The sequence below is a fragment of the Gekko japonicus genome, unplaced genomic scaffold (genome assembly GCF_001447785.1).
Source record: "Gekko japonicus isolate JY-2015 unplaced genomic scaffold, Gekko_japonicus_V1.1 scaffold94, whole genome shotgun sequence".
Classification (NCBI taxonomy): Eukaryota; Metazoa; Chordata; class Lepidosauria; order Squamata; family Gekkonidae; genus Gekko; species Gekko japonicus.
The window spans coordinates 1,228,822-1,252,708 of NW_015174274.1; the positions used below are offsets into that span (position 1 = coordinate 1,228,822).

The window sequence follows — 23,887 nt, forward strand, 5'->3', positions numbered from 1 at the left end:
CCACACACACACTGATACTTGAAACTTTACCTCTACAGGGAAAGATTCCAGCTGGGACAGATCAATTTGGAGCAGAAGAACAGCTGGAAAAATAATTGTTAATGACCTTCTCTCCCCCTGTTCCTGACTGCAGCCTCTTCAGGCTTCTTTTGTTCTGCTTTTAATTTTTTTTTAAAAAAAAAATGAGAGACCATACATACATCTGCACACATCTAGCTTGACCATGAGCAATTGTCCCCAAATGCTGAATATTACTATTTTTCCTCCACTGATGATAGCAGGAAAGTGGAATCAGGTGTGTGCCCTCATAAGGGACATAGTCAGCTGCAAGCCTTAAATCATTTGCTTTGAAGTCCTATTGATTTTAAGGATGATGCAAAGAGAGTCCTCTGGGGGTTGTAGCCATAGAAATAGAACAGGGATTGACCTAGCCTTCAGTGAGCCTATGGCTATACACAGCTGTGACAAGACAGCTCATGGTGCCTTGAGTCACTGCAGCCGCAGTACCAGCCATTCCACTACACAGCGGCAATAACACCCAGGGAAAACACAGGCTGGCCAACAAATGGCTCAGTGGCGGCTAGAAAGTCTTAGAAACAGCTTGTTGTTGAGTCATTTGCATTGCAGTTCCTGCACGGCCATTGCAGGGCACCTGGCAGTAGTAATTCCGCAGTGATAAATTACTCCCTTGATTCCCTTATGCCTGGAATGCCCCCCACAAACCACATCTGGGATGCTACCTCTCCAAATGCAGTCTTTCAATCTCACCTTTTTAAATGAAGGATTAACTTTAAATATATGATCACTTCCATCCCTTTCATCTTGCTTCTCTCATTACAATTATATCCTGCACCCACTTCCCATTAGGAACACAAGGAAGTGTACGTGGGGCTCCGAGGAAGTCTGCTATCTAGAGCCAGTTTGGTGTAGTGGTTAAGTGCGCGGACTCTAATCTGGGAGAACCGGGTTTGATTCCCCACTCCTCCACTTGCACCTGCTGATGTGACCTTGGGTCAGTCACAAGCTCTGGCACAGCTGTCCTTGAAAAAGAGCAGTTTGTGTCAGAGTTCTCTCAGCCCCACCCACCTCACAGGGTGTCTGTTGTGGGGAGGGGAAGGGAAAGGAGTTTGTAAGGCGCTCTGAGACTCCAAGTGAAGGGCGGGATATAAATCCAATCTCTCTCTCTCTCTCTCTCTCTAAGCCCAGACCTGCTTAGCTTCAGCTAGTGTGTGCAGTGGTTACAGTGTCAAGACTAGAACTGGGGAGACCTGAGTTCAAATGTCTGCTCAGTCATGTTGCTTGCTAGGTGACCTTGGACTGGTCACTCTCTCCCACCCATCTGTCTTTAAGGGTTCTTGCAAGCAGGGCCTTCCCTATAAGGGCTCAGAAGATGGAGGCAGCCAAAGCAGAACCTCAGAAGATGACTGTAGTGGACTGGAAGGTTTGTAAAGGAGAATGTAATCCTTTTGTCCAGAGGTCTCGTAAAATTCAGCAGACCCTTGTGTATCTGTCAAAGGCAGGTACACTGGCCAGGTACAAATTGGCCAGGTACAAACCAAAATGGTAAGAACAACACAGAAGTCCTCAAAACAGTTTATTTACTAACTCTATTTAATGGGGGCCCAAAGAGGTCTACCTTATTCTCCTCTCCTCCATTTTATCCTCACGACAACCCTGTGAGGCAGGTTAGGTCGAAAGTGTGTGACTGGCCCAAGGTCACCCAACAAACTTCCACAGCAGAGTCGGGATTTGATCCCATTTCTCACAGATCCTAATCTGACACTGTAACTACTATACCACGCTGTACTTAACCTCTCTGTATTGACATCTCCTCACTGTCTTCTCCTTCCTACTTTCTCCCTACCCCTGCCATGGCCTGGCATTATATGGTAAGATCCTTGGGGCACATGGAGACTTACAGTGCTGGACAAAGAATAAAATGAATCTGTAGCAATAACTGCTTCAAAGAGACAGCTATTAACATACCCCACAGCACTGAGATGGTGTATCAGTCATCTCATTTTATGCCACAGTTTGCACTGATGATGAAACACTTGCTCTGGAGCCTCCATATTTACTTGCACATTCATAACGATGCAACAGGTTGGTTTGGATGTAGTAACAGATTTTACAAGGATTGCAGCATTATCACAGCAAACCTATGCAGAGTTGCATAGATTGCACTGTACCTGCATTTGCTAAATTTTGATGATTGCTACACACTGATGATGAAATCCTTTTGCCCTCAGACCTATAGATCGACCTGCTCATTCATAATGATGCCTAGGTCTGGACCATGGTCTGGACTGTTGACTAAATTGGCTTAGGTTGGGCCATGTGGCTGGGACCTTGTGTAAAGCAAGGATTGTTGCATTATCAATACAATCCTATGCAGGATCACACCCCTCAAAATCCATGGGTTATATTGTATCTGAATTTGCTAAATTTTGATTTGCTGCATCATCCCCCCCCCCGCCACCTTTGGAATTATGTCTATTAGATTATGTCATTTGTTTAAACTGTGAACTGCCTTGAGCACAGCGAAAGAAATGTGGTAAATATTAGTGCAATCCTATGCAAAGTTACTTCACTCTTAACCTGTTGATTTCAATGGGCTTAGGGCAACTCTGCATAGAATTGCACTGTAAAGCCTGCAATTGTAAGCACGTTTATTACGGAGGAAGCCCCGCTGAGTTCACTGGGACTTGCTTCTGAGCAGAACTGGTCAGGATTATCCCCAAAGGCTACGTTACCAAAAACACTTTCCTGGGATTAAGTTTAATTGAATAAGTAGCAGTTACTTACAAGAAGAACTGCTCCCTAACAGTACAACCTATGCAGAGTTACTCCAGTCTAAGCAGAGGAATCAACTCTGTAAGAGTGTGTTGCCTATAAACAGAAGAACCTTGAATAATTCAGCTATGAAAGTTTTGTGGCAACCCTTTCCTGAATTTTCAACATCACTATCTGATTGGGTAAAATAAGGTAAAAGGGGATGTTGCCTGTCACTAGGCAATGTTCTTTTTCTTTAGGTTTAATTTTTTAAAAAAACTTTCAGAAGAATAGAGGAAGCAAATGCAACAAAACCCAGCTCACTCATTAGGGAAATAGAGTTTCATATGGTTTGTATAGTATGAATCATCTGGACAGCACATCCTTTCTGATTAAGATTGGGGGGGGACCTTTAACTGCTATAGACGTAGAGTAAAAAAAAAAAAGTATTGCTAGTTACTTGGTTTCTGAAAAAACCCACCGTCACTTCCTCTCAAAACCACTTGTTCGTTTATGCAGCTCAGTTGTGTGTGTGTTTAGTAAGTTCACATGGCAACAGAAATAAACTAGTGCATCAGTTTTGATATCTTTTGCTGAAGAAATTCTTTCCAGAAAAAGACCACAAAAGCCACCATTAATCGCTTAATGTCAAATGCAATCAAAGCTGGTCATTGTTTTCTAGATTTTTGCATTTGGCTTCTCCGAAGTCTAACTTTGGGAGTTCACTGTGGCAACTTTAAGCCCTCCTCGCCAAAAACAGCACACATTGCTGCTACCGTCACCACCATTTATGTACGCCTTCATCCCCAAGAATGTTCCTGAAGAGAGGAAGAGGAGGAAAAAACATGCTGGCTACTAGGCAACCAGTTCTGGATTCAGGACTTCACAACCATCCCTTTCATTCTACCCTCCTCCAGTGCCAAATCAGACATACAGGACAGATGTATACAACATTCCCTAACAGATGTTTTGAGACGTGGAAGCAACTTGAGCAGAGCAGCAGTGGGGAAGAAGGGTGAATTGAGCAGAGCAGCAGTGGGGAAGAAGGGATACTCAACTCTTTCACAAGTATACATTTAGAAGGGATGGGGGGGCAACAGCAAGTGGCCAATTCGAAGCAGGAAAATGGCTGATAGGAAAAGTGTTCAGGCTCCCCTGCACCGCTTTGATGCCCTGGATTGCCCTATCACAAGCAGCTGTCATAAAGACATTACCAATATACCACTGGGTAAATGTATTTAATTCTGAAAAGTACTGGGTTCGACGCATGGAGAACTCGGACTACGACATGCGTTCAGACGCGTTTATTGTACTTCACAACAAGACAAGGAAAAACGGCCCTGCAAGGCCAACTATATACACTCCACCCGGCACACCTCTGTCCCCATTGGAAGGTTTGAATTTCCCGCCAAGAATGCTATTGGTGGACTCTAGGTGGACTAGGATCCTAGGTCCCCTTTGTGTTTGGGGACCAAGCTCCTGCTTAGCCGCGGACCCCTGGTGGCGGTCCGCATACATAACAAATTCATTTATACCCCATCTTTCTCCCAAATGGGTACCAAAAGCAGCTTACATTATTCTCCTCTCCTCCATTTTTATCTCCACAACCCGGTGAAGTAGGTTAGGCTGAGAGAAGAGTGGGGATTTGGAACCCCAGTCCCCAGACATTATTTATTTTTTATTTTTTATTTATTATGGGATTTCTATCCCACCCTACCCAGTGGCTCAGGGCGGCTAACAGCATACAAATACTAAAACAATAAAATACGTTTTTTAAATACAGTAAAAACTGGTGCTTCAGTCTATATAGTCTATACTATTTACAGATACTCGGCGATTATTTGCTGCCTGTGATCTTGACAATAGAAGCGTCCCCGACGCAACAAACTAATCAACCTCCATGGAGTCTGGTAGAAGGACAATACAACGGCGGTGGTGAGGCGTCACCTCCTTAGCAAGGATAGGGGTGTTTTTGTCTGTGCCAAGATTTTTGGGAGACTCACAAAGGATTATAACTAAAACCTGGCAGGTTAACTAAAGAGCTCTCAAAGAACTAGACGGCTCAACAAATTGCAGGCCTGGATGCCAGTACAGTTAGGTCCACCAGTGTATTCTGTTTGTGTGACCTCTGACCTCCGGCAGTGAATGAACAAACAAAATGGACAATGTTATGAGACCTTGTGTTACCAATACTGCTGCTGCTCAGCCTTGTCAATCTCCTTTTTCTTGACTACGCTGCATGAATAAAACAAAATAAGCCTTAATGTAGGTTAGGTTCCAAACAAATCCCTTAATTTGGTTCCAAACAACGTGGCTTCACTTCTCGGTCCTGTCAGGACTTAAATGATAGTGCTCCACATTAACAAAGCCATTTGGGAACAGAATCTGTCTCTGCAAGAGAGCAGAGCTTCTCACTGCTCTCATTCAGAATCAAAATCTGGCAGCTTCTGTTAAGTGGTGCCGTACCGTCGGTACTTGTAAGATCTGGCACATCTTCCCTTGCGCCAGTGTAAGACTGCAGTTCAGAATGGTGCCTTGCGCTGGGTGCCAGGGCAAGTCCATCTGGTCTTTGGCAAGGCAGAGATTCCATGTTGTAATGTGCAGCACAAACATGACTATGACAACTACTGGATCAGACCAATGGTCCATGTAATCCAGTATCCTGTTTCACAAGGGAAGACTAGCTGATGACTCCAGGTGTGTAAGCAAGGAATGGAGGCCGTTCCTGTCCCTCAGAAGGTTAGTGCCACATGGCTGATAATTCATAAAGAACTTATTCTGGATTAATTTAAATCAATTTTAAAACCAACTCAGTTAGCAGACATCAATGCATCCTGGGAGTGAATTTCACTTGTGAATTACTTTTTCTGTAGTTTGTTTATTTCATCTGTTCTGAATCTACTGCCCAACTTCACTGGGTGCCCGTGAGTTCTGGTATTACAGATGAAAGGGAAATAGTTTTCTATCCACTTTCTCTACCCTATGCATAATGCAGGCTTCAGGTAGTCCATGTTGTGTGTTATGCTTCCAGTTCAGTCAGTGGTACTCTGATTACTTGATAGCAATGTAGCCAGATGTTATTGCCCAAAATATAGTTCCAGGCCCAGGGCATGATCAGAACACACATAATGCAGCAGCCTTGATGAAGCTAAATTGGTCTGATTTGGTCAGTGCCCTGTTGTGAGACCATCTGGGAAGACAATGTGCAATACCCTGAGTTCCATGGGGAAAAGATAGTATGTTTATCAGTATAATTCTGAACCACCATAGAGTGTGGATTAAAATCCACAGAGTGGGGCCAGGGGCAGATGGGAGGGTCTACAAGCTTGGGAGAAGCCCAAGGTTTGCAGGAAAAATATGTTTTAAAAAATTCTTTGGGGATTAGTAACCTCCCCCCCCAAACCAAAGAAAGATTGGATCAAGACCAAATTTTCCAGTAGCTGAATGGAACTTTCCTGCCCCCGCCCCCACATGCAGCCTATTGATCTCCTCAAAATGTTGGTCTTGGGGGATAGGGGACTCTCAGGTATTACATGAGAGGGGTCTGCAGTGGGAAGGGGAAATTGGTGAAAAATGACAATTTAGTCTGGATCCAACTGAGATCTCACAAGACTATGGGGTTGATAGGCAACCACAACAATATTGTTGAGCCTTCCAAGCCTTGGTTTCTGTCGATCAAAGGCAGGGGCCGGAGGAATAGACTGAAAAAGAGGTACAATATGGAAAGGAGAGAAGGAAGCAGGGAAAGGGAAGACAGTAAAAGGTAGTTTGGTGGATTGGAAGGGAACAAAAAGGAGAGGCTACCAGGGAGAGGGAAGACTGAAGATTGGGTGACAGATAAAGGTTGGTGTGTTGGAAGGTAAGAAGAGAGAACAGAGAAACAGTAGGTGGGTTGGGAGCTGCCAGGGAAAGGGGAATAGTGCAAGGAAGGAGATATGGTGAGATGAGAAGCCCCTCACAGGCCTTCCCTTGTAAAACAGATAAAACAGATAATAGAGGTACCACTTCCACTATGGCTGATATACTTTTAGCAAAAGGGGGGATTTAATGGAAAATAAGTGGCTCTTTCTTTTAACTCTCACAAAGCAAGGAGGGGTTGTTCTTCTTAAAGAGAAGAACTGTGCAGTCACAGTGCCATCCTAAGCAGAGTTCTCTTCTAAGTCCATTCAAGTCAATGGGCTTAGGATGGTGTCACTCTGCTTACAAGAGCATTACAAGAATAGAAAGAGCAACTTGCCATTCTGTCCTAGGATAAGAGTGGAAACTCTTAATTGTATTTATTGAAACTCATGTGAGATTGATATTGCTATTCTAGATGAGCATTATAGACTGGAAGATGCTTTTGGTCATGAAACTGGGGCTACAAGTTACTTTTATATGGTAATGGTTTTAAAAATTATTGCAGCAAGCTACATGGTAAAACTTAGAAGTTAGAAGAACTGGGGTTGTGTTCAGTTGTTATCAGATCTTTAGCCTGAGATATATGATTATATTTTATAGCACTCTTCCTCACCACTCAAAGCAGTTTACAATAAATTAAAGCCAAACATAAACTTTTGTGATTTTACAAATACTAAAAATATAGTAGCTTAATGGTATTAAATATTAGCAGTGCCATCCTAAACCTAAGCAGAACGACACCCTTCTGGGTAGATTTACTTCAGTGGACTTAGAAGGGTGTAACTCTACTTAGGGCTACACCATAAATCATCAACTGCAGTCAAACAATATATAATGTTAAATAATGGAGAGAACTGTTGGGGGTTTCTTTAAATGTCAGACCGCATTTATTCATACTTATAATGAGAACCAGTTCATCACTGAGCAAATTCAGTCCACTAAAAATAATTCAGAAGGTGGATTTTTGAATGCATCTAAGCTATGCTTTATTTATTGCAGATTTGGTTTTTGTTGTATTGACAAAACCTAAATTGGATTCAGCATGATAATTTTTCCATCCCCCCTTCCTGGAATATAATCAGGGTGGTGACTGATTTGTCTTTTGACTTCTATTGTATGCTATTTGACCACTTTAAAACAATCTATGAAAAGAATCATGCAATCAAAGTATAATGCAAATTTAGAAGTTTTTGGAAAACTTTTGGTTAAAAAGACTTTGAGGATCTGCTTCTAGTCAGAATAATACTGACCTTGCTGGACTAATGGTATGATTCAGTATAAGGCAGTGTCAATTGTTCATGAAACAGCTTGAAGAATGCAGTGTGAAAACAGCTGACAAAAGCAATTCTAATCAGCTGGAAAAGCCAGGAATGTCTCTCAAGGATGTCTGTGAACTTGTTTGGGAGACCAGCTAACCTTGTTTGGAGACAAAGTGGAATGTGAAGCACTAAAAATCTGCCTCAATATTGCTATGGATCAGCCAACAACAGGAGTAATTAATTAATGGAGTAATGTATGGAATCGGAGACTGGTTTACTGTACCTATCGTATGGTTGTCACGATGAAAATGCTTATTTGGCCATAAAGTGTTATCCTCCCTAATACATAATATGTGAGGTGAAGCCATTGGACTAGGAGCCCAGGTATTCAGTCAAGAAGCTCACTGCATGACGTTGGACTAGTTACTCTCAGCTTAACCCTTTTCACAGGGTTATTGTGAGAACTGACCCATGTCAAATGATCGCATGGTTCGCACTTCTGCTACACTGATCTCACACATGTTTGGGGGGTGATGCATCAGTCACCCAAATGCTCTGTAACAGGTCCACATTCAAATTAATTACAATGCTGCAGTTCCAGTCTCAGGAGCCTTCCTCTAACTCATGTGGCTCTTCTATTGCAGGAAGAGCCACTTAACCTGGAGGAAGGCTTCCAACTGCTCAGCAGAGTGATAACATAGGGGCGGGACTGTATCACCCCATAAAATCTTGTTAGAGCACTTGCCATGGTGTGCTAAACTGAGAAGTGGACCCCTGAAACCCCCAAGATGATTATTTCACCACCTCATCTTCCACGTTAAATCCAACAGAACAATGCGATCAGATGATCTAGCCAGGTGTATAAAATCAGGAACGGTCATGACTCTTACTTTTTCATAAACGTTACACTAAATCATTGAATTATACTAATCAATAATTAAAATAACCAAGGCATGTAATGGCTGCTAGAGGTGTGTTACTAAGAAAATGCTTCCGGACCAAGTTCTGAACTTGAGATTTCTGGATCCATCTTTGACTAATTATTCCATTATGCTGCTTCACACTCTCTGCTTTCTTTCCAATTTTCCTTAAGGACAGCACAGGACTGTAAGAGTCCAACTATGTGCAGTGGGATAAACTTTCTGCAGCTCAACTCAGCCAGAAGCTGAAATTCTCTGAAAAGAATTCTGTGCTAGATGCTGGTCTTTCCCCACCCTTTAGCGACAAAGTTGATGTCACCGTGTTTTAGGTACACATAAGGCACTTCAGTGCTTATCCTGCTTTCTCAGATGGGGTTACCAGTCTATTTAGGAGGGTTCAGTGGCCCAGCGGCGGCCACCAAATCAGCCAAAGGATTTCCACAATCTCTACTTCAGCCACAGTTCCCGCTTCCCTTCTCACTACTCTCCGAAGCAGAAGGCAAAACTCGCCCAGCCCCAGCTGATCACGCAGCAGAAAGCAAAAGCGCCGCCAGGCAGCCGACTAACGGAACTCGACGCCTCTCGCCCATCAGATAGCCCCGCGGTTGCCATGTGAGGGCGGTTGATACCCTCTCCCTTCTCGCTGTGCGGAGGAGCTGGGCTGGCCCCAGATGACTCTCCTCCCCAGCTGCCGGGGCTCGGGAACTCCCCTCGAGGCAAAGGGAAATGCCGCTGTGACGAGAAGCTCCCCCCCCCTTCTTCTCCTTGCTTTTCAGACTCTGATCAAAAAGATCGGAGGGAGCCGACGGAGCCCCCGCCCGCCACCGTCTTTCACTTCTGCTTGGGAGTCCTCCTTCGCCTGCCCTACTCCCCCCCCTCCCGCTTTCCGGCTTCCTCCTCGCATCCCCCAAACTTCTGAGCCAGGCCACCCCCTCCATTTGGTACCCCGCCGTCTTTTTTCCCCCTCCTCAGTTCTGCAGCCACGTTTTCGTGGCCTTCGGCCACCCCGCCCTCACTCCCCATCTGTTTCCACTCTTCCCTACGCGGGAGGACCACAAAGCGGGACTTCAGGCCGCGTGGGAGGCCGGCCCCTCCCTCCGGGTCGCTCCTGTCCCCCCATGACTCATCTCCCCCTGCCTCCCGCCCCGGCCTCCCCTCGCTCTCTTTGTGATCTGGTTGGCCGCTCTCGGGATTGGCGGGCTGAGCGCTGGCCGGAGGGCGTGGCTGGCCCATAAAAGCGAGCCGGGCGCCCGCGCAAACTCTCCAGCGCCTCTTTGCTCCAGCAGCGCGCCTCGGCCGAAGCCTTCGAAGTCGCCGCCGCCGCCGCCGCCCCGGGACCGCCCGTCCCCCTCGGACTACCGCGATGAGTACCACCACCAGCAGCAGCCGGAACTCCTCTTACCGCCGCATGTTTGGGGGCGGCAGCCGTCCCAGCACCTCGGGCAGCACCCGCTATGTCACCTCCTCCAGCCGCTACTCGCTGGGCAGCGCCATCCGGCCCAGCAGCGTCCGCCTGGTCTCCTCCGCGCCCGGCGGCGTCTACGCCACCCGGGCGTCTTCCGTGCGGTTGCGCAGCAGCTTCCCGCAGCAGTTCCGCCTCTCCTCCGAGGCCGGCGTGGACTTCTCCTTGGCCGACGCCATCAACACGGAGTTCAAGGCCAACCGCACCAACGAGAAGGCCGAGCTGCAGGAGCTCAACGACCGCTTCGCCAACTACATCGACAAGGTGCGCTTCCTCGAGCAGCAGAACAAGATCCTGAGCGCCGAGCTCGACCAGCTGCGCGGCAAGGGCACCTCCCGCCTGAGCGACCTCTACGACGAGGAGATGCGCGAGCTCCGCCGGCAGGTGGACCAGCTCACCAACGACAAGGCGCGCGTGGAGGTCGAGCGGGACAACTTGGCCGACGACGTCCTGCGCCTGCGAGAGAAGTAAGCGGCTGGGGCGCGGGCAGGCGCGGGTCGGTGTCCGGTTAGTCTGCCACTCGGGCCGGGTACTTCGCAGGGCAGCTACACGCAACGCGACCTAGAATAATTTCCGCCAGAGCACGTTGGGTTCCCTGATCACACACACAAAAAAAAACTCCTCCAAAGCGGGTCTTTCCTCCCTTTTGTCTGAGTCCCGAGCGCAGCTGTCCGTCTGTGCCTGCCCATAAGCTTGAGCTGTGAACCAGGCTTTGCAATAGTTGTATCCTTTCGCTGCCTCCCTGGAACGGATGCAGCAGCCCTGGTACTTTTGGGGGTCTCTTGCTGGCATTCGAGAGTCTGGTGGTTTGGTTATAAGGGCAGAGTCAAAACCACTTTAGGAACACGCAGAAAAGTCTGAAAGAGCTAGATTCGTGCTGATGGCAAACAGATAGCTGTTTTACTTAAAAAAAAAACACCCTATGCTATGCATTTTTTGTAGTTTTCTGTTTGTTCCGGAGCACAAAGGTTTTTATTTCTCTATTTTGCACTTTTTTTTCCTCCTATCCTCATTGTGCCTATTTGTTTTTCACTTTAAGGCTCTACAGTGAGCTTTCTGGAAAGTTTCTTGTGGCTTGCAAACTCCTGAAACTTGCCACGTCAGTACCAAAATTACAGCGTCTGGAACTGGGCTGCCTGAATTATCTGCTTAGTAGACTAGTGTAATTTTCTGAAAAGTTTAGTTTTAACAAAATGTATGGAAAATAAATCTGCTATGTAGGTTGGCATCTCAATGGAATCACATTTCTGACCAGAGCTGTTGGAAAGGTTTATTGGATTTGATGCTGTTTTAACAAATTTACTCTAAATCTGGTTATTCATCAATAAAAGTGAAGCCATAGCCATCCCAATGAAGGAAGAAGGGGGTACTTTCCTCTAAAGTTCCCCCCTCCATTCTGGCCCTCTTCACTCATGGCTCTCATGGGTGTGGCTGATTGTCCATCACGTTATGCTGTGGGTAGCTTGTTCTTGGTTAACTTCCTCTTCCTGCTTTCGTTTTCCAGACTTCAAGATGAGATGCTTCAGAGAGAAGAAGCTGAAAACACCTTGCAATCTTTCAGACAGGTTTGTAATTATCGTTTCCCCCCTGCTAAACTTTGAGAAGTTACGTGGATTGTAGAGGAAGGAACTCCTTGGAATCAGAATTTGAAAGGCCACCTAGTGGCCGGAAACATTTTGATTCTTTACTGGGAACTAAAGAACCATCCTCTTTCGTTATTGCAGCTTTAATTGTCTTGGAGTCTGATAAATTTATGTTTGCTGAGCAATTCTAAAGTTTTAGGTTTGCAGACTTGGTAATCTGGCACAGTGGAATATGACATGGCTTGGGTTTGTGGTGGCTGCAACAGATTAACACAAATCCCAGTGGGATAGCCACCAACTCTGTCATCCTGGCAGCATTATTTGTGTTATAACACATGTGAAACGCAGTGAAGCTGAGAAACCAGAACTTCCCAGGGCTAGTTTTGCATAGCTAAGGTGAGACCTGGCATTTCATGTGCTAGAGCTCTTTTTCTGCAGCTGTGCATCCAGATTTCTGCTCTCTGCCTAGATTTAGCGATGCTAGTTGTACCCATGTAAGCCTTAGCCTCCGGCAGATCCAAAAGCAGGGTTTAAGGGCCCAGCATTGTCTCTGTTTTATCCAAGTCTGTCCTGCTCCACCGATCAGCTCTGCGCAACCAGTTCTGATTGGTAAAGGGTGAAAGGGAGCCAGCCATCTGTTCACTTGGCTGAAAGGTATTAATGGTTTCTATGGGATTCACTATGGAATGCAGATGCAGGCATTACGGCAAGTGTGGCAGCAGCAGACTGAAATAATAGAAGCCTTTGTGTTCTGGGGTGCTTGTAGCAAGCTGCATTCTTCCTGAATGTGCAGTGATGCAAGCGCCTTTTACAAAATCTGGGTATTTTTTATTAGGTTCAAACTCTAAGTGGGTGTTGAACAGGATTTATAGCTTGCTGGTGCAAAGACTTAAGTTAAAACCAATCTTTTGACAATGATTCAGGCAACTTTTCTCTTACTAGACTTCTTGTTCTCCAGTAGTCTTCCTGATTGAGGAAGACAGCAGAAATAGAAGTAGTTTATATTTTATTGCATGTATAAGCTACTTGGGGTAGTCTTTGTTTTTCCTGGTACTGTTAGCCCATTTGGCTGGGGGTGGGGAGAGTGTTTGGTTTGGGCTCAACTCCGTGCTAGGCAAATTCCTTTTCAATAATGGTCTCTAACACTTTAAGGGGTATGAATGAAGGAATTTCTTGATCTGCAGCAGTATCATTAAAATTCTAATTTAAATAGAGCAAGATTCTATGATCCCAAACTCTGTATGTACATGATCATAGCTGTGTAAGGAAGGAGGTAGCGACAATGTAGGATTGAAACGTCAAAGTACAGGCATATATTGTTAGGAAGCATTGTTTCTTCCTTACTTAAAACTAGCAATGATACCCTGATGTACATTTTGTGATAGATGACCTTGCCTCAGTTAAGTGACTTGGTTTAGTGATAGAATTGAACAGTCTTGACTCTGGCAAGTCACTTGTTGGTCTTAAAATGGAATTTGTGCAGTTCAGTTGCCTGCTTCATGAAATTTCCATTTTTGATTAAAAGTCCACAATTTAATGTGGAAGGAACATGCTCTTAGTTGGTTTAATGCTCAATTGCTGGGGTGTGGCAGCTGAAACTAAAGATGAGATGAGCATCAGGTAGCCTGCAAGCCAAATAGATCTATTTTTTCTTGCTGCTGGCTCCCACAAGACTCAAACTCTGACAGTGATTTGCAGAGAGTTGTAACCTGCATGGCTGAGACCTGTATGGGCCTGGTCAGGTTGTTTGCGGCCCTATTCCAGTGGTGAGTTTGGGAGCATTCTTTGCTCTTGCCCAGGATAGCTTCTGCAGTCCAGATTGAGTTGCCTTGGCCCCCTTTCGTAAGAAGGGGGTAGTGCAGAACACAATCATTCTGAGCCCTTCATTAGCCATGTGGGCATGCCCCAAGTTTTCACTTCAGGTAAAAAGGACCTCTCTGAGCCTCTCTTGGCACCTAAGGCTCTAAAGCCAGTTTTCCTAGCCAGTCCTTCAAGCAGCCCGGACAATGCGGGGAACAGGATGTGACCCTCATCTGTGCCAGTTTCTTTGTTTATGTTGGCTGGTTGGTTATAGTCTCCCGACAATTTTGTGGGTTGCTATAAATTTACATTTAATGTTGTTGATGTACTGTAAACTCAAAGCACTCTGTAGGTATCCAGGATTTCTTGAACACATGGAGGATTCAGTGTAGAAATGAACCTTATACATTTGAGGGAGAAGTCCATGGTTCCATGACTGGTGTACTGCAGCCATTCTTTATAGTAAATATAAGGTTGTTCTTTAACAATTCTCTGGCAGTCCCTGGACGTGAAGCTACCCTGCCTGGCTTTCCCCCTCTCCTCCCATTTGTGTTCTAAAGCTTTTGAAGATATGACTAACCAGGTAGGGCCATAGTATAGTGGAAGAGTGCATGTAGAAGACTCTCAGTATCCCAAGTCCAGGGGAAAATGGTTTTGTTTAGCAGGCTTGAATAAGATCCTATCAGACCAGAGAGTGCTAGACTGGATCAATTGATGTTTGTAACTGCAAGGCATCTTTGTATGCTCCTAAGTGGGTCACAAAATGCTTGATCACAAAATGACTTATTTTGACTTACAAAACTTATTGACCAGATGAGATTATTCGAAAAATGGTAGCTACTTAAGCGCTGAACTGATTTTTGAAGATAGATTCAAGTGGGTAGCTGTGTTGGTCTGAAGCAGCAGAACAAAGTGTGAATCCAGTGGCTCCTTTAAGACCAACAGAGTTTTATACAAGGTATAAGTTTGTGTGTGCATACACACTTCTTCAGATACAATGAAATGGAAGTTACCACTCCATTCATATAGCTAGATGGTGTACAGTAGATTAGCATACAACATAATGAAGATGTTAAACAGATACAAGGAATAACAAGATCTTAGTTTATATGGGTTTAATTCCAGGGGAGAACATGGTGAGGGAAATCAATATGTCAAAATTGCCCATCAATCTCCAATTTTGACATATTTATTTCCGTCACTATGTTCTCCCCTGGAATTAAACCCAAACAAATGGTAACCATATAAACGAAGCCTGTTGTTCCTGTTTGGTCCTTGAATCTGTTAAGCATGTTCATTATGTTATATGTTGTATGCTAATTTACTGCTCACCATCTAGCTGTATGTATGGACTGGTAACTTCCATTTCATTGTATCTGATGAAGTGTGCATGCACATGAAAGCTTATACCTTGAATAAAACTCTGTTGATTTTAAAGGTGCCACTGGATTCACACTTTGTTCTGATTTCTGAAGTGTGACATGCTTGCTTATCTCCAGCTGCTGCCAGTGAGATTTTCTTGCCTTGTGTAAGGTTTTAAAAGCAAAAGCTTAAATTCATAAGTCTAAATGCTGCTTCTGCATGTAGCAGTGGAACTGTCAATATATGGTATTTCCAGGTCATGATTTAATAGCAAGTCACTGTTTGTGACCTCCTAAACAGGGATTTAAGACTAAATAGAACTGAACCCTCCCCTCCCACAGAGTAAAAGTGTCAAACTGAAATGGCTGGTGTAGCACCTATTGGGAGCAGCTACCACCAATTACTAACTGCCTGTCTTTGTAAAGTGCTGTTTGAAAAGCTTGATTGTATGAGCCCCATTGGAAATGGCTGAAACGACGGTAAACCTTGACCTGTGAGGCAGCTGGAACACTGGAAAGCTAAATGAACAACAGGTGTTAATGACTTCTGGATGTTAAGTCCCTGCAGACAGGGAAAGTTTAAGCTCCTTCTGTCTAGTCTGTGTGAATTGTCCTTGGCTAATCCTTTTCCATTAAACTGTGAGCTTTGGCATGAAATCACATTTCTGAACTGCGCTGTTCAGTTTCTTTGTTGAAATGACTAGCAGATTTGCCCAACACAAACAAAAGCAGCCACTGATGAGAGCTCAGATCTCTTTTACACGCTGCCAGATACATACAAAACAACATTTTTGTTGTGGCCGTAATTCCATTTTGTTTCCAGCCCCTTTGACCAAAGTCCTAGTTCCTTAATGAAGCCAGTAATCTCTTCCTGCCAAACTTTGCCTTTTGTCTTAAGCAGGTAACTGCAGAGCACTTGACCTGTAGTTTCCTTTAGCTGTATAAAGAGAGGTACCGGCGTGTTCGCCACAGTATCCATAAGCCATTAAGGCAGCAGTCCTATGCACCGTGGGGACTAAGCCCCGTTGTGTAAACTGGGACCTGCTTCCCTGTATGTGTGTTTGGGATTGCCTGTATAAAGCACCTGGAACATACTTGATTCTCATAACTCTGTAAATTGCACACAAATACATTATTGCATCCCTTTCCTTAAAGAATGTGTACAGTGCTGCAGCTGGAAAGAAGCCTGCACACACACACACACAAATCCTTGTTAAAATTATTTGGTATGTTTAATGAACACCATGTGGAGAGGAGGTGTCATCTCATTACCATTTAGACTGTAGCAATGATAATAGGTGCAAATTTATTGAGCCAGAGTTGGTACATGAATGTTACTACAATATATTTTTCTCGTTTTAGGATGTTGACAATGCCTCTCTGGCACGTCTGGATCTAGAACGCAAAGTTGAGTCGCTGCAAGAAGAGATTGTCTTCCTGAAGAAGCTTCATGATGAGGTAGGGGTTGGGTATCAGCACCAAAATTTGGGATTCAGAATTAATGACTTCTGGATCCAGAACTTGTGACTATCCAGTTCCATTGAAGTAGATAGAAAGCTGCTGTATTCAACAAGGCAAACGAGGTTTTTATAGGATTTTATAGGAATAGGATTTGGAACCTTTGCCTACTATTTGCGATGATCCAGAAGGACTTAAGCTGATATGGCTAGTACATTTAGATGCACAGCAATAGTGGTCTAACAACCTTTATCCTTAGCCCTAATATATCCCAATAAGGGGGCCAAAACAACATCTACTAATCTTAGACACTAAGTAAATATATGCACTAAAATCACTGGAATCAAATGTAGGACAAAGTTCTCCCAAATGGACACAGGATTCCTTCAACTTACGAAATGTTGCACCAACAGCAGATAATCAGGATGGAAAGAACTGAGGGAGATATAAAGCAGCTCTGCCCACTATTCAGTTGGAAAGAACCCTTGTGGAAACGCTTTCTGTTGTCTGCATCAGGAGCCCCTAAACGAAGACAAGTACTAATTACAGACCTTGCTTTCAGCACAGTAATATCAACAGGGGATGCTTTGGTCCCCTGTTCTCACTACTTTTGGTCCCAGGCTGTCTGGAGAATATGCTGCAACTTCCCTGGCAGCCCATACTCCCTTTGGAGTCGGTAATATTCCAGATATCTAAAACAATAAGATTTGGAACTATTCTGAGTGCTTCCAAGTCAAGCTGGCACTCCCCCAAAATGAGGTAAATGGGACTTAGTGAGACCTTGAGGGCTGCTCTGTGTGTAACAAATGCTGTTGTTGAAGAACCATCTGTGTGTTTCTTGAAGGAAATCCGTGAACTTCAGCTCCAGATCCAAGAACAACATATCCAGGTTGATGTGGATGTTGCTAAACCTGATCTGACTGCTGCCCTGCGCGATGTGCGTCAGCAGTATGAAAGTGTTGCTGCTAAGAATCTTCAGGAAGCTGAAGAGTGGTACAAATCCAAAGTAAGTGATTGATCTATTAAAAGTGTGTCTAGATAAGGGAACATATTCTGTTACTCTTTGTTACAACTTCATAATTCCATCTGTTAACAAAGTATGAAGGAGAATACCAAGTTCTTATTTGATGCAATTTGATGTGATGAGTATTTCACGTGACCCATAGATAGTGAAAAGGAAGCTTTTCAGCAAGCTAGGAACTTTTCAGCAAGCTAGAAGCCAAGCATTCTTTTAGTGATAACCAACTCTCTCCTTTAAAGTGCTTGAAAACAAACTATCCAAAACAGATGTGATTACACTATTACACTGACTTTAGTATACCAAGAAGCTTATCTGAAGTTTCTTGAATATATGGACTATAAGTGTATGAGGTACTAGATGATAAAGGGAAATGTGTGTACAGTACTAAGAGTTCTGTGTATCCCCCATCACAGAATGCCGAATGAATACCATGTTCTAAAATAAGTTACAGTCTTCTGGGACGTTAAAAGCTGCTTATTCTACCTTACGTAGAATAAAAACTTGTCAACCTTGAAGGTGCCAGAAGACTCCTTTTGCAGCAAAAGTAAACAAACATGATCTCCCCCTCTGGAATTATCACTGCATTCAGCTTTCTTTGCTATGAGCAGCATCTTCTTACCACTCCTGAAAATACTGGGTAGTAACATGCTAAAATGTTAAATAGCCTATGTATTGATGCAAGACATATATCATTAATATGGTGATATTAAAAGTGGTATGATTTTTGCATTGAGACTTCTACAGGAGTATCACTTGTTGCGCACTCTTGTGGCTTTCTGCACACAAGTCCCATCTTATTGGTCTTGCACAGATTGGCCCATTTAAAATTGGTTTGACTTATCATAATGGTACGAATGTGCAATAGCATTCTCCTGCTAAAATCCACAAATGAAGAACTTTTGTACTGGTTTTTATTCCTTGGACCCTTAGTATCATATCATGGGTAATGATGTAATGAATCTTTTGCTCCTGAAGCGCTCCTCAAATTGCTAACCTACTGTGTTAATAGTTTGCAGATCTCTCTGAAGCAGCTAGCAGGAATAACGATGCCCTCCGCCAGGCCAAACAAGAAGCAAATGAATACCGCAGGCAAATTCAGTCTCTCACCTGTGAAGTGGATGCACTTAAAGGAACTGTAAGTGAAAGACTCTGCTTGAATGGAAAGGCTTTCGCCGACTCACTTCTCTTTTTTTCGAAAAGCAAATAGTTGTAGTGCCAGTGCTGTACTGCTGTGTGCTTGGAAATTAAATTCATGATTTTTGCCAGAACAAACACCCCTCCCCCAAAGCTGAATATAGGTAAAATAGATTTTCAAATGTTACTTTGTATGGAGGAAGATACTTGGTTCAACTCAGGCTAATTTTTTTCTGCATGGATTGGCTGGCCATAGTTTCAGGCAGAACTCTTTCACAGCCTTATTGCCTGAATTTTTAACTGAAGGCACCAAGGACTGAACCTAGAATCTTGAGACATGTGTGTTCTGCCACTGAGCTCTGGCTCCTGTAGGTACCTGATGTGGACCAGTGATTAGTTTTCTGAGGTTATGGTGAAATAGAATAGGGGATAGAATAGTCATATATGTCACCCTGAACTCCTTGGAGGAAGAGTGAAATAAGAAAAGCACTAGACAGACTCCCTTTGCACATGCATATGCATTCTCTCTTGAGACTTCAAGCCTCTACAGAGCAATACGAAAGAAGTGCAAGTGTCATGCTCTTCCTGCTGTTCATGAAGGAACTGTTTAACTTTCACATTACCCTTGGAAATGCCAACATTACTGAAACACCTGTGTTTGAAATGCATGTTGTAAGCCATTGTTTTTACTGGTTAATAAATGTGCAATTTTAACCGAACTGCAAGGTACAAGAAATGAATGAGACTTCATTATGTACTCCTTGAAAACCTCTGCAGAATGAATCCCTGGAACGCCAGATGCGTGAGATGGAAGAGAACTTCTCTCTTGAAGCTGCTAACTACCAAGACAATATTGCCCGTCTCCAGGAAGAGATCCAGAACATGAAGGAAGAAATGGCTCGCCACCTTCGCGAGTACCAAGAACTCCTGAATGTGAAGATGGCTCTAGATATTGAGATTGCCACCTACAGGAAACTGCTGGAGGGAGAGGAGAGCAGGTACTAAGCTGTGTCTGAGAGTTGCACAAGCACACTGAAAGCCACCACAAACTGCATCTAAATATTCTTTATGCTTTCTGTTTTACAGAATTAGCATGCCTCTTCCTACTTTTGCTTCCCTGAACCTGAGGGGTGAGTAGCTTTTCTATTGTCCAGGAAATAGTTCTAGTTTTTCATGTAGAAGTAAACTAGCATTTGAGCGTGTGACCTTGACTCTAGTATGGCCTCTAATCATCTAATCTAAATGGTTTGGAGGGGGCTGGAATTGGTACAGTTGTAAAACTGTGCCTATGACTACTTGTATAGTCTGTAGCCAAGTTCAGAACAAAGTATAGCTGCAGTATATATACTTGGAGATTTATTTACTAAAGCTATTACATCCTGCTGTTTCTAGTGGCTCAAAGCAGCTAACAAATAACATTTTAAAACTACCGGGGGGGGGGGGGGGGGAATAGCCTCCTCTGAAGTATACCTACAGTCAATGCTGTGGAATCATGCGAGCAAAAATTCTACTTCATGAACTACTGGCATTAAAGCTGTGAGCGATGGATTTGGCTCCTGTATAAATTAGTTTGCTCTGGAGCCCTCCTTCCTGAGCTAAGACAAAAATGTGTGAGCTGGAGGCTAAAAAACTGCTCACACTAACTCAGCTTAGAGGGAACAGTGACTACGGTCTATATTCCATGAAAAGCTCTGGCAAAAATGATCCCAGAGCACCTCCTCCGTAACAGCACCCCTTCACCCCCTTTGGGAGGTACATCAGAAAAGGCACGAGGTCTAGTTGATGTGAGGTGGGCTATCCTAAGCAAGGGGACAACTAGCAGGTGACCGCCTGAGGAGTTTAGTTGCTAGGCAGGCCTATATGAGAAGGGTTGATGGTCCTGTATAAGGGCAGGGAGTCAATTTGCAACAGGACCCCTTCCAACTTGGAAGTCTGTGGGTGGCATAGTTCTTTGATGACTTGCATAGAATATGACTTCTCAGTATGGCTCTAGCATCATGATTGATCTAATATATGTCTCGAACATGAGTGAACCTTCTTTACAGTGGTCTAATCCAATGCTCTTCTGTTTGCAGAAACAAACCTTGAGTCTGTCCCAATCGTGGACACCCATTCAAAGAGAACACTCCTCATCAAGACTGTTGAAACTAGAGATGGACAGGTGAGTGCAAGCAATGTTTCTTGTGAATGAGTTTGAAAACTTTGTTTCTGTTAACATTTTTGAACTGGTGCAGAGAACAGGCTTCATCAATTTCCCTCCTCCCCATATTTTGCATACGTCTCCTACTGGAAATTAAGATACTTGTAGTAAAGCTTGAGGGGGGGCGGTTCCTCTGCTATTGTGAACAGAACTCTCACCCTGAATGCTGTGCTTAATATAATGAAGCAATTTCAAAGGCAGGTCAGAGCAGTTTGTCAACAGCATGGGGAGACTGAATGGTGTGGCCAAAGAAGGCAAGCTGGCACTGCAGAGTTACACTGCCTCCATGTCCACCCTTTGGTCAGAGCAATGTCTATTGCAGGTGGTGGTAATATTAGTGAAGATTCTATGCTGGGCTTGGGGTGTTTATAGGTTGGACTTGCCGGGTATAGGAGGAGGCATATTGGGAAGGAACTGAACTTCCTTTTCCCTTGACTGTCGATCTGATGTGTAGAGTCTCTGCTAAACTTACTCCTGCCTATGAGATCTTTCCAGTCATAATCCCAAGTGGAATAATAGGAAGGAAACTTTGCTTTACATTGGCTGTTGAAGGGGGGGGGGTAGTGAATGACGAACTGCAGTGCTAATACAGTCTGCCATTTATGTTCCTAGGTTATCAATGAAACTTCCCACCATGATGACCTGGAGTAAAGGAAAAACAGCACATCACTCTTGTGCAGAAATGAAGCCTTACCAGCAAGACTCAAAAGACAAACAGCTTTCAAGTGCCTTTCTGCAGTTTTTTCCAAGAGCGCAAGATGGTTACGCTAGAAGAGATAGGTCTTAGATCTTGCAAGCTGACTCTCTTGGTGGTTTAGAAGAGCTTACAAAAAGGAGTCTAGTTCACTGATAGCAATATCTTGTGCTGCAATACTGTTTTTAAGTTTCTGAATTGAATAAAATTTCTTTTTCCAGCACAGTATGAGCAATCTGTCACTGCTTCAATAAACACTTGGGAAATGGCTTTCTAATGTGTTCTTATTTGTGGCATGGTATTAAACAACTGTTGGGAAACTAAGCACTGTTTGTGGGATGGTAACAGCCAGAAATGCTCCATAATCTTTTTTAAAAAAGTATACATATCTGCTTCCTGAAAGCTGGTGCCCCTCGTGATGGTTATTCCCTTTGTTTAGGGCTATGGAAAGGAATCCTTGACGTAACATTGAACTGTGGGGATATTATGGCTTTCCAACATTCAAACCCCATTTTTTTCTTCACTTGGAAAAATGGTTTCTTCACCTGTATCTGTGGAACCTCAGTTGCAATTCTTCGTCAGATATTCTTACTGGGCAGTGTGCCTAATATAATCAGTAATTCTGCTGATTTCTACGGTGATATAATCCTTTGACGATGACGACGACTTCCATTGCACCTTTCAAATTGAAAAGTAGCCCATTGGAAGTGGCAAAAACCAGTAAAGTGGTGGTTTCTGTTTCTGTTCGTTTTATGCATTTTTTTGGTTCACTCCTTCCTCCAGTGCATGCCTGTTTCTATGGCAACTTGTGCACTGTGTGACTGTAAGCTTAGTACTTTGACAAAAGGTAAAATAAACAGGACTGGCCCTGCTGCCTATTATTTAAGTACTCAAAAAAGAGCTGTCTGTGCCCTGTGAATGCTGGGATACTCAGGTATGTGTGCTCCAGGCAACCTATTCACAGAGGTACTGCAACTTTCATTATTCTGTGCTTTTTCCACTTGTGGTTTTTTAGAGTTTATTCCCCTGGCTTGTGCTTGAAAGAAAAAATGGTTTGTACTCTGCAGCCAGAAAGGCCTTGTAACTATTTTAGCACAAACCTCAGGTCAAGAGGCCTTTTAACCTTCATAACATTTTAGCATGTAACCTTCAGACTGTGGAGAGCTCTCTGATGCTCGACTTGACACTAGTGGGCTCTTTTTGACAGTGTTGGGAGAGCTCAGATTGCTATGTTACCCTCAAGGCTGATTTAAAAGGGCTCCAAGAAGTCTAGGAAAAGAGAAAACAAGTTCCACTGGGGAGTCTTGGTTGTAATTAAATGCCTCACTGTGGCAGCTTAGCTGCCCGTAAACGAACACAAATGGATTGTTCCATGTGTGGCTGGAAATCCTAGGTAATAGAATCTTGGATAATGAAATAGCTGATATCTCATTTTATAGAAGATTTCTGGTTTTTACTCGTGCATTTTGGGTGCTTATAACAATTGTGTTCACATCCCTGTTAAATAGACTAGCCCAACAAAAATGACAGTGTTCATGGTTGGTTTAGCTTCTGCTAATTTATTTTTGCAGCTGAGTGCTTGTTTTTTCTGAGATCTGCTTTGCCTGTGAAGCACAGGCTACTCCTCAGAGGCTGTGGTGCTTGCATGACTGGAGACAAAGGTTTACTATCCCTCATTCCTTCCCTACAGACTTGGATACTGTAGGGAGCACAGCCAATTACTGTGGCTCCTGTGAGTTAAATATAATATGCAGTCATGTTAGTATTGTATGTTGATACGAGCGTTGGGTGAGAGCCACAGTTGTTGTTGTTCAGTCGCACAGTCGAGTCCGACTCTTCGCGACCCCCTCCCGCCAAGTCTTCCAGTCTTCCTGAGTGCTCTGAAGTTTGCTCAATTTCATGTTCGTTGCATCGATGACACTGTCTAACCATCTCATCCTTTGCCGTCCCCGTCTTCTTTGACCTTCAATCTTTCCCAGCATCAGGGTCTTCTCCAGTGAGTGCTCCCTTCTCATTTGGTGGCCAAAGTATTTGAGCTTCAGTTTCATTATCTGGCCTTCCAGGGAACAGTCAGGGTTGATTTCTTTGAGGATTGACTGATTTGTTCTTCTTGCAGTCCAAGGGACTCTCAAGAGTCTTCTCCAGCACCATAGTTCCAAAGAATCTATTCTTTGGCGCTCGGCCTTCCTTATAGTCCAACTCTCACAGCCATACATGACTACTGGGAATACCATTGCTTTGACCATGCGGACTTTTGTTGGCAGGGTGATGTCTCTACTTTTTATCATGCTGTTTAGGTTCGCCATCGCTTTCCTCCCAAGAG

The 23,887-nt window shown here is 44.0% G+C and overlaps 1 protein-coding gene across 1 annotated transcript; it reads left to right on the plus strand.

Annotated features, from left to right (window-relative positions):
- Nucleotides 1–10,093: 10,093 nt before the first annotated feature.
- VIM (vimentin) lies at nt 10,094–21,829 on the plus strand. Its single transcript, XM_015423765.1, has 9 exons — nt 10,094–10,780; nt 11,818–11,878; nt 16,420–16,515; nt 17,360–17,521; nt 18,546–18,671; nt 19,448–19,668; nt 19,757–19,800; nt 20,746–20,831; nt 21,483–21,829. The coding sequence occupies exons 1-9, from the start codon at nt 10,215–10,217 to the stop codon at nt 21,519–21,521; spliced, it is 1,401 nt and encodes a 466-aa protein (XP_015279251.1). The 5' UTR covers nt 10,094–10,214; the 3' UTR covers nt 21,522–21,829.
- Nucleotides 21,830–23,887: the final 2,058 nt, after the last annotated feature.